Source organism: Podarcis pityusensis, assembly GCF_964106645.2.
Source record: "Podarcis pityusensis genome assembly, chromosome: 8".
NCBI lineage: Eukaryota > Metazoa > Chordata > Lepidosauria > Squamata > Lacertidae > Podarcis > Podarcis pityusensis.
This window is the reverse complement of record NC_138033.1, coordinates 37,824,447-37,837,864: the sequence shown is the minus strand read 5'-3', so window position 1 is coordinate 37,837,864 and position 13,418 is coordinate 37,824,447. Positions and strand designations below refer to the sequence as shown.

The 13,418-nt window shown below is 44.2% G+C and overlaps 1 protein-coding gene across 1 annotated transcript in view; it reads right to left on the bottom strand.

The window, feature by feature from the left end:
* VAC14 (VAC14 component of PIKFYVE complex) overlaps window positions 1-13,418 on the bottom strand; it is an 81,497-nt gene that overhangs the window by 36,727 nt on the left and 31,352 nt on the right. Inside the window, exon 14 of the mRNA XM_081016894.1 lies at window positions 1,980-2,112. Coding sequence (XP_080873020.1) covers window positions 1,980-2,112 — 133 coding nt within the window. The remainder of the gene's footprint in view (window positions 1-1,979; window positions 2,113-13,418) is intronic.

Below are 13,418 nucleotides of genomic sequence, written 5' to 3'. Positions count from 1 at the left end.
TGACAAGCTTGAACACACGCAGAGGAGGGTGACCAAGATGATCAAGGGTCTGGGAAACCAAGCCTTATGAGGAACAGTTGAGGGAGCTGAGTATATTTAGCCTGGAGAAGAGAATACTGAGAGGTGACACGAAAGCCATCTTCTAATATCTGAAGGGCTGCCACATGGAAGATGGAGCAAGCTTGTTTTCTGCTGCTCCAGAGGGAGAGGACGTGAACCGATGGATTCAAATTACAAGAAAGGAGATTCCAACTAAATATTGGGAAGAACTTTCTGACAGTAAAGAGCTGGTGGACAGTAGAATGGACTCTCCTTCATTGGAGGTTTTTAAACATGTGGCTGGGTGGCCATCTGTCAGGGATTCTTTAGCTCTGATTCCTGCATTGCAGGGGATTGGACTGGATGGGATCCCTTCCAACTCTACTATTCTGATTCTATGAGTGGGTTTGTGGACACACTGCTTTCCCTTTGCCATCATCTGGCTTCCCACAAGCCCATGGCAAGAGTGAGGCCTGCCGGCACAGCTGCCCTTGCATCCTCTGACCCACAATTGGAGAGATTTAAGAAGTGTTCTCTCTGCTTGACACACACAGAGGCACATCCTAATGGTGCCAAAGTCTGTAGGCTCTCGTTCTGAACAGAATCCTTTCGTTTCTCATTCAGGAATGCATCCTCAAAATCTAGGGTAGCCAAAAGCAGGCCTGGCTCTGTGACACACAGGAAACCCAAGGCTTGAAACCTGTGGCTGCTGCCTCCCCTCACATGGGCTGCTGCATGCAGTTCACTTGGACTAAAAGGCATTCATGAACAACAGTTGGCCTCTCATGAGCTGCTCCTTTCCATAAAGCAAATGAGCTGGCGGCAGCCGAGTGGGGGGGGGGGGAGAGAGAGACACTCTGATGAAAGAGGGCGACCGGCCAGCCTAGTTTTGCCCCAGCTGAGCAGAGCATTGTCCCAGGCAAGCCTGCAGCCCACCACAGAAGTACAGCTCACAGCTGCTTGGCCTCCATTGTATCTCCGTTTATCAAAGAGCCAGAGGCTCTGCTCTCCCCTCCCCTGACTTTGGTGAGGAAAAGCTGAACAAACATGGAGAAAGTGGAGAGAGAAAAGTTTCTCTCCCGCTCTTCTAAACACTAGAACTCATGGACGTCCAATTTAGCTGAACGTTGAAGGATTCAGGACAGACAAAAGAAAGTGCTTCTTCATGCACCACATAATTAAACTATGGAACTCATTCCCACAGGAGGAAGTGGTGGCCACCAACTTGAATGGCTTTAAAAGAGAATTAGACAAATTCTTGGAGGAGAGGGCTATCAATAGCTAGTAGCCATGATGGCTCTGCTCTGCCTCTGCAGTTGCGAGGCAGCAATGCTTCTGAATACCAGCTGCTGGACTTTGTAGAAGGGGAGCTTGATCTTGAGCTCGGATCCTTCTTGCAGGTTTCCCACAGGCATCTGGATGACCACTGTGAGATCAGGATGCTGGATTAGATGGGCCATTGTCTTGATCCAGTGGGCTATTTTTATGTTCACATGTTAAGTTCAAAGGAATAATAATAATATAATGATTTATTATTTATATGCCGCCCCTCTGACTGGGTTGCCCCAGCCACTCTGGGCAGTTTCCAACAAATTAAAACATCCAACACGGTAAAACAGCAAACATTAAAAGCTTCCCTATACAGGGCTGCCTTCAGATGTCTTCTAAAAGTCAGACAGTTGTTTATTTCCTTGACATCTGACGGGAGGGTGTTCCACAGGGCAGGTGCCACTACCGACAGCCCATAGACAGCCTGTCTCCTGACCTCACACCAATAGAAGGGTCTTGAGGGAGCTGAGAGGAAGACACCACTGGTTGCAGGAAGAGAACTGTCCCCCCACCCCAGCACTCGAGGCAGGCTCCAAACTGTACACAGGAACACACAGAAACCAGAAAGGCATTTGGAAGCACAGAGGCGGCAAGGTGGGATGTGGCCTCACCTGATGATGAAAGCTCCCCGCAACTCCAGGAGCTTCCGCTCACTGCTGAATCTCTTGAGCAAGTTGATCATGAACTTATAGAAGTACGAGTTCATGGTGGGTGTCGAGGGAGAGCACTCCATGCCTTTGGTACCTGGAAGAAGGAGGAGAGAGGAAGTTAACTCTGTTTAAGGAAGAAGCGCCTGTAGAAGTGCAGGTGGGTTTCCAAGCTCTGCTTGTCACCCGTGATCACAGCAGGCAATCCTAGCTCTGATTTGAAGTGGCAGCTTTACTCTCTCCAGCTACATGAAGTTGTGTTATACCAAGCAGCTCCTGTTGTCCACAATGACTGGCAGCAGTTCTCCAGACTTTCAAGCAAGGATCTCCCAACCCTACATGGAGATGCCATGGGGGATTGAACCTGGGACCTCCTGCATGCAAGGTAGATGCTCTGCCACTGAGCTACCGTGGCCCTTCCCCTGCAATACATAGTGAAGGCACACTACCATTTGTTTTAGCCTGTCCTTTGTTTTACAGTCATAAAAGAGATCAGGAACTCTGGTCCTCCTCTGAGTCATAGGGAGAGGAAAGGTGTGGAGATGCCTCTGAACTGAAAAGGCATAAAAATGCATTTCCTATATGCAGACATTGGCACAAACCTGGCACAGCAATAGAAAACCAAAGCTGACAGATAAAGGTGAAAACTTGATTATTAGGCAGTCATTCCAAAGAGCATTTAAAGTAACCCAGTTAAGCACAGCTATAGAGCAGGCTGGGTTATGGGAAAATGGAAATCGAAACATCCTATGGAAATGAAACATCTCAGGAGAGATGCTCTATGAACCCACAAGACTACCTTGCACAACAGGACTCTCAATATGTCCAAGAAACAGCCTTTGCTAACTTGATGCCCTCCAGATGTTTCAGACTACAACTTCCATCAGCCCCAGCCAGCATAGATAAACTGTGATTCAAGTCCGTCACTAGGCCATGGAGAACAGAGGCAAAAGACAACCCCAAAGCCAAACTTCTTTTGAAGGGGAAAGTGTGTCCTCTTGCTAGAAAGGGTGGTGGTCATGGTAGGCACTGGCAATAAAGATCAACCTTAATACTTGTTTAAACCTTCAATCAAACAGCATAATGTTAAAAAGGTGCAGAATGGGCAGGCAAATATCATTCTCAAAGCCTCTCCTCAAACTTAGGGTATAACTCTTTGGATGTAGGAAACAAAATATGCACTTCTTTCTTTCTCTCTCTCTCTCTCTCTCTCTCTCTCTCTCCCCCCCCCCCCCGCCCTTCTTCACGAGCACCCAGTTCCTTTGTTTTTGTAAGGTTTTGGAGAGTCTGGAGGCACTTAAGTGCCCAAGCCACTTGTTTCCTGGCTCTTACAAAGGCTTACTATCCTGTCCAAATATATGGAAAACAACAGAAAGACAAGGGGTGGGTGGGAACTGATACTCAAGGCTGAACAGGGCCTTCTTCAAAGGAAGTTATCTGCAAGGGTCAGACCTGATGTAATTGGGCAGAATGTCCAGGTCACAGGAAAAGCTTCAAGGATTGCCCCCTAACATAGGTCTCTTTTTCCCCTTATACAATCAGATGCTGATCATGCCTTTTCAAGAGGAAAAAAAGTTGCAGGTCAGACAGTTCCACGAATCGTCTGTCGATGGGGAAGTCAATGCTTGGCTCTTCAGTCAGCACTCCTGGGCTCCACACTCATGAACGACAAGTAAAGAAGATGTGCACCACTGCAGAACGGACCAGAAAAGCCACTCTGGCAGCCTCTCTCCCTGCCTGCCAGGCAGCTTGTAAAATCACAGGCGTCTCATTTGGGGTCAGGAGTTGGCAAATATTGCTGCACAATGCACAACACAAGCAGGAAACAGGCTGCAGCTTCACTATTTCAATCTGCTGCTGGTTCAGCAGCAAAATTTGTTGAATTTGGATACTCTGAACAAGCGGCAGTCAGTGTGAGGCATGCAGAGAGGAGACCCACTTGCTGCTATGAAGGTACATCCATAGCAAGACCTCAGCTTTGTATTCCTGTGCCCACCATCTCATAGCTCCTAATCTCTGCCCAGCCAGTTTTCAATTAATCTGCACAGTTACAACATAGAAACAGTCAAGCAGCAGAGAGGCTTCCAAGAGTCCCACCCACGCCTCCCAGATCCCTTTAACTTCCTCTGTTCCAGCTTCTGCCACCGATGGGTGGCTCGCCCACGATGGCATAGCAAGAAGATACAATTAAACCTGCCTTACTATTTATAGGAGCAGAAATACTAGAAAGGCAGGAGGAGGTGTTAAGAAAACACAGTTGAACCGATTCATTCATGCTGATACTCACAAATCAGAGGAATCACAGATACGCAACACACCAGACTGGCTGTTAGTACACATAAAGAGAAGCCTAAGCCCACGAGTGTTGTGTTGAGACACCTCAGCTGCCCACAGTGAGCACAAGGGTGAGTTGCAACTGAGTAGGGTTGTCTCAGGGGAATTGCTCAGGGAGAAGCTGCAGAGGTTTCCTGGAAAGCAACTATGATGGTGTTAACTCTCACTGCCAAGGTGAGCAGCACATGCCTTCTCTAGTCATCATCATGTTTCCGTGGCCTGCCACAGCAGACTGCACTCTAGCGGGAAGCTCAGAAAGAAGACAGCTTGAATTTCTCCTCAACTCCACCACCTGGTCAGCCATACAGCTTGATCAAGCGGGAAAATGCTACATGTGCCCAAATTCAACTTCTCTATCACACACATCATCACCTGGTATTAAACAAGTGCCTGCGCTCCCCCTTCCCTTAAGGTTTCTCTTCTCTCCCTCTACTTCCTCAGAGGTGAAGATAATGGCGAGTTCTGCCCAGCAGCCCAGCAGTCTGCAGGCTTAGCCTGTGTTCATTACTTCTGCAGAAATTGTCCGGAAGCAGTTTTACTTCTCTGGCATCTGCAAACGCTGGGTGTATGGGAGGATTCTGCAAAGATTCCCTAAAAGGATAAGCAGTTCAAGGAAACTGTGTGATACGCATGGGCCTACTCAGGTAGCTCACCATCCGTCAGAAACACTAGTTGTTTTGGACTAGGGCTGGTGGGAGCAGTATTCCAAAACAAGCTGGTTGGGCAAGTCTCCTAAAGGAAATCTTCTTTCTTTAGACCAGCTCTACACCGTGTAACTGTATGATATGCTTTTGCCCAGGAAAATTCCCTACAAGCCCAGCTTTATTCCTTGCAGAAAGGCAACAGGAGGACTACACACTCTTAACTTGCTCTCCTCTCCCGCAGTTCCATACAGATGGTCAACACCACAGAAGACTGCAATTTGGCACTGCCCTGCAGAGTCATCCCTCTTGTGGCAGGACAATTGTCTCTCAGCACTGCATCATGGTAGCTTTTTGTAAAACAGAAGCAGCCCTAGCTCAACACTGTGCCCTCCACTGTCAACGGAGAAAGGTTCTGAGGAGGCCAAAAGTTCTAAATGCTAATGAGGGGCCCAGGAGATGCAGCAAGACTCCCTCCCGCCACCTCTCTCCCTCTTCCGTCACCACAACAGAAGTCTGCCAGCCCAACCATGGCAGCTTCAGTCCCCAAACTAGGTGTCATTACTGTCTGTAAAGGTCAACAGAGAGTTTTGGATTTACATCGGCCCCTAATTTGCTTGCTTGCCCTTTGTTATTCAAGCTCTTTTCCAAGTTCCCCCCTGAAATGTTTCAGACTATTCCCCACCCCCCAACAGAAAACTCCTCTGAGAGCCTCTACAAACCCCTTCCTCTAGTCTAAAGCATTTTGCTCAGTATCTCTTGCCTGCGACTCTGGGGCAGAGCAAGATGGAAGAAATTCTGTGTCATTCACAGAGCAACTATTTTTCTGTCTCTTGGCTCTTCTGCAGGAACGGAGGGGGGCTGGAGGGGGGCCACTGGAAAGTTCCTGGAGTGCCTTGAGACCAATGAACTTCCAGTCCTCATCCCCCTCCCCCAGCTGTCCGCCAGGCAGATGGGGCTGTGAAAGGGCTTCAGAGAGCTGCAGCTCCACCAATCCTATGGAACCACTTAGGAACCACTCAGGAGGCAGAAGCTGCCTTTTGACCATCAAGCTCCTATGAGCGGGTGCAAGAGCAGATCCCCACACCCTTCTCCATCCCCAAACATGCACTAGGATTGCTGCTGCTGCTGCTGCTGCTGCCACCACCACCACCAGGGAAGGCAAGCAGATTATCTTAAGTGAAACCTGATGTGCAGGAGAGACTTTCCAGCCGGTTAATACTACTACAGGATGTTTTGTATTTCAACTTGGTAAATATGATGTAAAGGAACATCACATGGGAAGATAAAAATAGAGCAGCTCAAAGAACAAAAACAGAACCGCCCCAAGACATTTGCCTCTCAATTCATCACCAAAACAGATGTTGCTAAGATGTAGGCTCCCCCTTCCCAAGCTCATGGAGACACAAGCCAGTCTTCATTCCTTCCCTCCCCAACTACAGGGCACCTGGGTGTGTGCCTGTCCCTCCTCCCTGTTGCCACACACCCTTGACTGCCCTGCCCATTTCCAGAGGCACATGGCAGCAGAAAGACCCCTCTCCGGAGTAAGCTCTTGTTTGACTGAAACAAGGCAGAAGTGGAAAGTGTGGAGGTCACAGGGAGGGCGGTCGTGGTGGTGAAGAGGTGGAGAAGCACAAAGGGGAGGCATTCCTGCAATCCAGAAAGCCAATTAGGACCCAAAGAGATGGCTGCCCTGCCTAAGGCAGTCAGTTCTGCATATTGGGCACAAGACCTGGGATCTTCTTCTTTTTTTTATAAGATATTTATTGAGATTTTCCAAATGTTACAATATAAAAATGACAAAAAGGTAAAAAGAAAAAGAAAAAAAAGAAAAAATACAAAATACAAAATAAAAATGATTAAAAACCACTCAATTTTTCCATTACTTATTTTTCCTTAGCTTGTTTCCCGGACCTCCTCATACCTCCCTTTTTTGTATTCCAGTTCAATTTGTTGGTTCAGCAAATCCTTACCCTCTTTGTTTATCCTAATCTTTGGTCTTAAAATAGTAACATTAGATTTTTACCTATTAACAACCCATTTTTCATATTCCCTTAAAGCATTACAGCTGGAAACCACTTAATTTCTATCCAACATCATTCTAACATTCATTAATTTTACAATATTTCTGTAGGTAGTCTTTGAATTTCTTCCAATCTTCTTCCACCGACTCTTCTCCCTGGTCTCGGATTCTGCCAGTCATTTCTGCCAGTTCCATATAGTCCATCAGCTTCATCTGCCATTCTTCCAGAGTGGGTAGATCTTGTGTCTTCCAATACTTTGCAATGAGTATTCTTGCTGCTGTTGTGGCATACATAAAAAAAGTTCTGTCCTTCTTTGGCACCAATTGGCCGACTATGCCTAGGAGAAAGGCCTCTGGTTTCTTCAAGAAGGTATATTTAAATACCTTTTTCAATTCATTATATATCATCTCCCAGAAAGCCTTAATCCTTGGGCACGTCCACCAAAGGTGAAAGAATGTACCTTCAGTTTCTTTACATTTCCAGCATTTATTATCCGGCAAATGATAAATTTTTGCAAGCTTGACTGGGGTCATGTACCACCTGTATATCATTTTCATAATATTCTCTCTTAAGGCATTAAATGCCGTAAACTTCATACCTGTGGTCCATAACTGCTCCCAGTCAGCCATCATTATGTTATGTCCAACATCTTGTGCCCATTTAATCATAGCAGGTTTCACCGTTTCATCCTGAGTATTCCATCTCAACAGCAAGTTATACATTTTTGACAAAATCTTAGTTTTGGGTTCTAAGAGTTCTGTTTCTAATTTTGATTTTTCCACCTGGAAGCCAATTTTCTTGTCCAAATTGTATGCCTCCATTATCTGATAATAATGAAGCCAGTCTCGCACTTTGTTTTTTAATTTCTCAAAACTCTGCAATTTCAGTCTATCTCCATCTTGTTCCAGAATTTCCCAATATTTCGGCCATTTGGCCTCCATATTGAGCTTTTTCACAGCTTTTGCTTCCATCGGTGACAACCACCTTGGGGTTTTATTTTCCAATAAGTCCTTGTATCTTATCCAGACATTAAACAATGCTTTCCTGACAATATGGTTTTTAAATGCTTTATGTGCTTTGACCTTATCATACCACAGATATGCATGCCATCCAAATACATTGTTAAAACCTTCTAGATCCAAAATGTCAGTGTTTTCAAGAAGCAACCATTCTTTCAACCAGCAAAAAGCTGCTGATTCATAGTAAAGTTTAAAGTCTGGCAGGGCAAATCCACCTCTTTCCTTTGCATCTGTTAATATTTTACATTTTATTCTGGGCTTCTTGCCCTGCCAGACAAATCTAGAAATATCTCTCTGCCACCTCTTGAAACAGTCCATTTTGTCCACAATTTGCAATGTTTGAAACAAAAACAACATTCTAGGCAATACATTCATTTTTACCGCAGCAATACGGCCCAGCAGTGAAAGCTTCAAATTTGACCAAATTTCTAAATCTTTTTTCACTTCAGCCCAGCATTTTTCATAGTTGTCTTTAAATAAATTCCCATTTTTTGCTGTCATGTTAATCCCCAAGTATTTAACTTTCTTAACCACTGTTAAACCTGTCTCATTCTGAAACCTCTCTCTCTCCATTGGTGTTAAATTTTTCTCTAGAACCTTGGTCTTTAACTTATTCAATTTAAACCCTGCAACTTGACCAAATTCTTGAATCAGTTCTAAAACTCTTTTAGTACTAGATTCTGGCTCCTGTAACGTCAATACTAAGTCATCTGCAAATGCTCTCAATTTGTACTGTTTGGCTCCGACCTGTATACCTTTAACCAACCGGTCCCTTCTAATCATATTCAGCAGAACCTCCAGGACCGATATAAAAAGCAATGGGGAAATTGGGCAACCTTGTCTTGTCCCTTTTTCTATCCTAAATTCTTCCGTCACCACATTATTTACTATTAGTTTAGCCTTTTGTTCTGAATAAATTGCACTTATACCGTTTTCAAAACCTTGGCCTACCCCCATCCCCTGTAGGTTCTTCTTCATAAAACTCCAAGAGATATTATCAAAAGCTTTCTCCGCGTCCACAAATATCAAAACTGCTTTAGTATTTATGTTCACTTCTAGTTTTTCCAAAATATCAATTATATTCCTCAAATTATCGGACAAGTGTCTTCCCGGGAGAAAGCCCGCTTGGTCTTTATGAATCTCTTCCATCAATACTTTTTTCAATCTCTTGGCCAAAATGTCTGCAAAAATTTTGTAATCCACATTAAGTAACGATATGGGGCGGTAGTTCTTAAGCTGAGTCTTTTCAGTCTCTGTCTTCGGTATAAGTGTAATGTACGCCTCTTTCCACGACTCTGGTGCCCTTTTCCCTTCCAATATTTCATTGCAGACTTCCTTTAAAGGTTGTAATAACCACTCTTTCAAAGATCTATAATATCTAGAAGTCAGCCCATCCGGTCCTGGAGATTTGCCTAATTGCATGTTTTGAATGGCACCTTCTACTTCCTGTTCAGATATTTTATAGTTCAACATTAGTTTACTTTCTTGGGAGATTTTTTGTAGTCCATTTGTCTTCAGAAATCGGTCTATTTCTTTCTGTGGCCCTTGTGTATATAGTTGTTTAAAATACCAGTTGGGTTGTGTATATTCTTTCCTTCCACTTCTAAATTTGTAATAGTGTTTAATTTTTGTCTTTTTTTCATTTGCCAGGCCAGCAATTTCCCACATTTGTTAGCAGATTCAAATGTTTTTTGTCTCATTTGTTTGATTTTCCATTCTATTTCCTGGTTCATCATTTCCATATATTGTACTTGATATAACTTTATTTCTCTCAAAATCTCCTGCGACTTTGGTTTTGCTCTCAATTTCTTCTCACTTTCTTTTATTTTCCCCAAAATTTTATCTTTCTTCTCATTTTGACTTCTCTTCTTTATTGCATTCTGTTGTATCAGAAACCCTCTCATGACAGCTTTGCTTGTGTCCCAGATTACTCTTTTTTCTACATTAGTGTTCATATTTATTTCAAAATAGTCTCTCAAGGTTTTTTGGGCCTTTTTATACACTTCTTCATCTCTGAATAAGGTGTCATTCATCCTCCATCTGAAGGAGCCAGTTGATATTAGTTTCAACTCCATCCTTACAGCATTATGGTCGGAGCAGGTTCTTGGGCAGATTTCCACTTTCTTTATCTTTGGTGCCATTCCTCTAGTTACCCATATTTGGTCAATTCTAGTCCATGTCATCTTGGCTTCAGAAAAGAAGGTTCCCTCTCTTCCCAAGGGGTTCTTTGTTCTCCAAGTATCAACTAAGTCCAAATTATCTGTCATCTCGAAGAATGTTTTCGGTAGTCTACCATCCTTGGTAACTACCTGTCTTTGTGCCTTGTCCATGTTTGTAGATACTACTCCATTCATATCCATCAAAATCAGATTGTAATCCAAATAGTCCATTAAGGTCTCATGCAACTTTTTAAAGAATTCAGATTTCCCCTCATTCGGTGCATAAATTCCTACTATCAAAAATTTCTCTCCTTGAACTTGAATTTCAATTGCCAGAAATCTTCCTTGGTCGTCTTTAAAAATAAATTTCGGTAATAGTCTCTCCTTTGCATAAATCACAACTCCTCTTTTTTTAACTTTGTCAGATGAAATAAACTGCTGTCCCAATCTCTTGTTAATCAGTAGTTTCCTGTGTAACCTTGTTACATGTGTTTCTTGTAGACAAATCAAGTCCAATTGTTCCTTTTTTAGTAAATGAAAAACACTTTTTCTCTTCCGAGGAGAGTTTAGACCATTACAATTCCAACTAAACAGTTGCAAAGCCATGATGGGGTTGCTTCGATTTACCCCCAACTGTGCCAAGTGTCTGTTCTTGTTCTGTCAGTGGTGTCACTTTCTCTGGACCATGCAATCCAAAAGATAGGTTTGCAATATCTAGTATTCCTTTTTCCAGTGCTTTTGGCTCTTCTCCAGATTCCACTTCTTTCTGTAGATCTTCTCCGTGATCCTTCAAAAACCTATCCTTGTCATTGACTGATCTTATTTTTATCTTTCTTCCTTTATATTTAAAAGACAGGCCTTGAGGGAATTCCCACCTAAAGATAATTCTGTTACTTCTCAACAGGGCAACCAGATCTCCGTAATTAAGCCTTAAATCCAAAAGATGTTTTGGAATATCCTTAAATATCTCCACACTTGAGTCGTAAATTTCTAGAGTCTTTTGGTAATGCAGATTCAAGATTTTGTCTCTCTCCTCTTTTGTTCGAAGGGTGATCAAGCAGTCTCTCGCCTTGTTCCTCCTTCCTCCTCTTCCAAGTCTAAATGCACTCACTATCTTAAATTCTTCCTTCCCCAAATCCTGTTGCCAGAAATCTGCAAATTCCTGCGTAAGAAAATCAGCCAAATTATCTTTCTCACGTTCTGGTACAGCCCTGATTCTTAAATTTCTTTGTTTCTCCTTCAATTCAATCACAGACAACGTCAAACCGTGGTCCTCCAATTGCCTATATATCGGTGGTATCTTCTCTTGAGTAGCAGTTGCTATATCTTTTGCTTCTTCAGCTGTCTTTCGGGTCGAAGCAGATTCCTGTAGTAATTTTTCAATAGACTCTGTGTTGGTATTTACCTTCTGTCCCAAATTATTAATGCTTGTAGTATTTTGGTCAATTTTAACTGATGCTTCGGCTACTTGTTTATTTGTTTCAGCTACTTGTTTAGCTAAATTTTCCAAAGATTCATTAATTTTACCAAGTGCCTGAGCCAAAACGCCTTCGGACGACATAACTTTTGGTTTAACTTGTGGAGGTGCAGCCCCTGGTATTCCAGATGGTCCAGAAGGACCAGATGTTGAAGCCCTTCGCTGCAACGCAGTATCTGTCCGATAGGGTCTGCCAGACCTAGTAGTTTTTTCCTGCGTCAACTCTAACTTTCCTCTTCCATCTGCCATAACACTCTCATGAGAGTCCAAGGTCAATCCCACGGCTGGAATTTGTTTTGAAATGGAAAATTCCTCTAGCCCAGTTGTTATTGTAGCAATGTCAAGCCTCCTCTAGGGGGACACAGTAACAGCCAAGGCTTGCAACTTTAAGGGGAAAAAAAATCCTTATAAGTCCCCCAATTCACATAAAAACAACAGTTTCAGTTGCACTTAATCAGTTACTTTAAAGCCAGGAGAAGTTCAGAAACACTGTATCTCTTTTGCAGAGTTAGCTGTCAAAAGTCCTCTGCTTACCAATAGGCTTTCCACAGAGCGGCATTTCTTATCTCGGGGCAGTCCGTTACCAGGTTTTAGGCGGTGGATTTTAGCTCTCCCCCCCCCTTTTTTTGCAGATAAATACAGTTCAAACCTTTCCCCCCTCCTCTCCTGCAATCCGGAGGGGAGATCACTTTCCTGATGTTGAGATTTAGATCTTTTTTCAAACGTCTTTCGGAGTTTCCACTTACAGTCTCTTTGCTTTGATCTATTTACAAGAAAGGAAGGCAGACTTCCTGTTTATACCTTCCCACTTCGGTGCCGAATTAACTTGTTTTTCCCTTTAAATCCAATTTAATCCTACTCACGGGTAGTTGCTTTCAAAGTCAGATTGTCCCAGGAAAAAGTCAGCGCTCTCCGATAACGGCTATGCGGCTTCACTCCGCGGAAGAAGCAGTCGACTCTCAGCACCACGCCTTTCGCCCCGTCTCGCTCCGGAGCCCTTAAAAGGGTCCCTTCGCAATTTGGGGGGGCGCAAAAGGTGCCCGCTGAGTCCCCACGTTCACAGGCTTCACCCGCCTGTGATTTTTAAAGGGTCCCCGCTTCGCCGCAGCGGTCAGACCTGATCCCGCGGAGCTGGTCCCTCAGAAACTCAGAGGGAGTCCGCCATTATCGATGGCGCCAACCCGGAAGTCCAAGACCTGGGATCTTCACAGGGATGCTTCATACCTCTGCAGGGTTTTATAGCAAGAGAGGTGCACAGTGAAAAAGTGGGTGGGTGGAATGTACACACATTTAGAAACATCTTAGGTTTATTGGGTGAATCCACTGACAGAGATGCTCTCCCAGGCCAGAACACAAAGCAAAACAGTCGCCTACAAAATGTCAACATCTGATGGGGCAAATCAGCTTTTCCCCAGCCTGCTGCCCTCCAGATGTTTTGGACTATAGCGCCCATCAGCCCCAGGCCAGGGAAGGCTGATGCACACATTTCTCCGCATGGGAAAAGTTGCCAATTAAGGGGGTTTCAAGGTCAACACATGCAGTATGCGAGACTTCACCACAGCCGGACGCTAGGAACTTCCCTCCAGAAATGAAATCTGAATGCCAGGATGGAAATGGGTGATGCCCAAGCAAGACTCCAGGAAGGCCATGTCTGGCTCTAAGCCCAGCATCCTCCTGTCCTCTTGCTCTGTGGGTCCCTGACTCAGGCCCTGCTCTGAGTGCCTAATCCCCAAAGCCTATTTCGCAAGC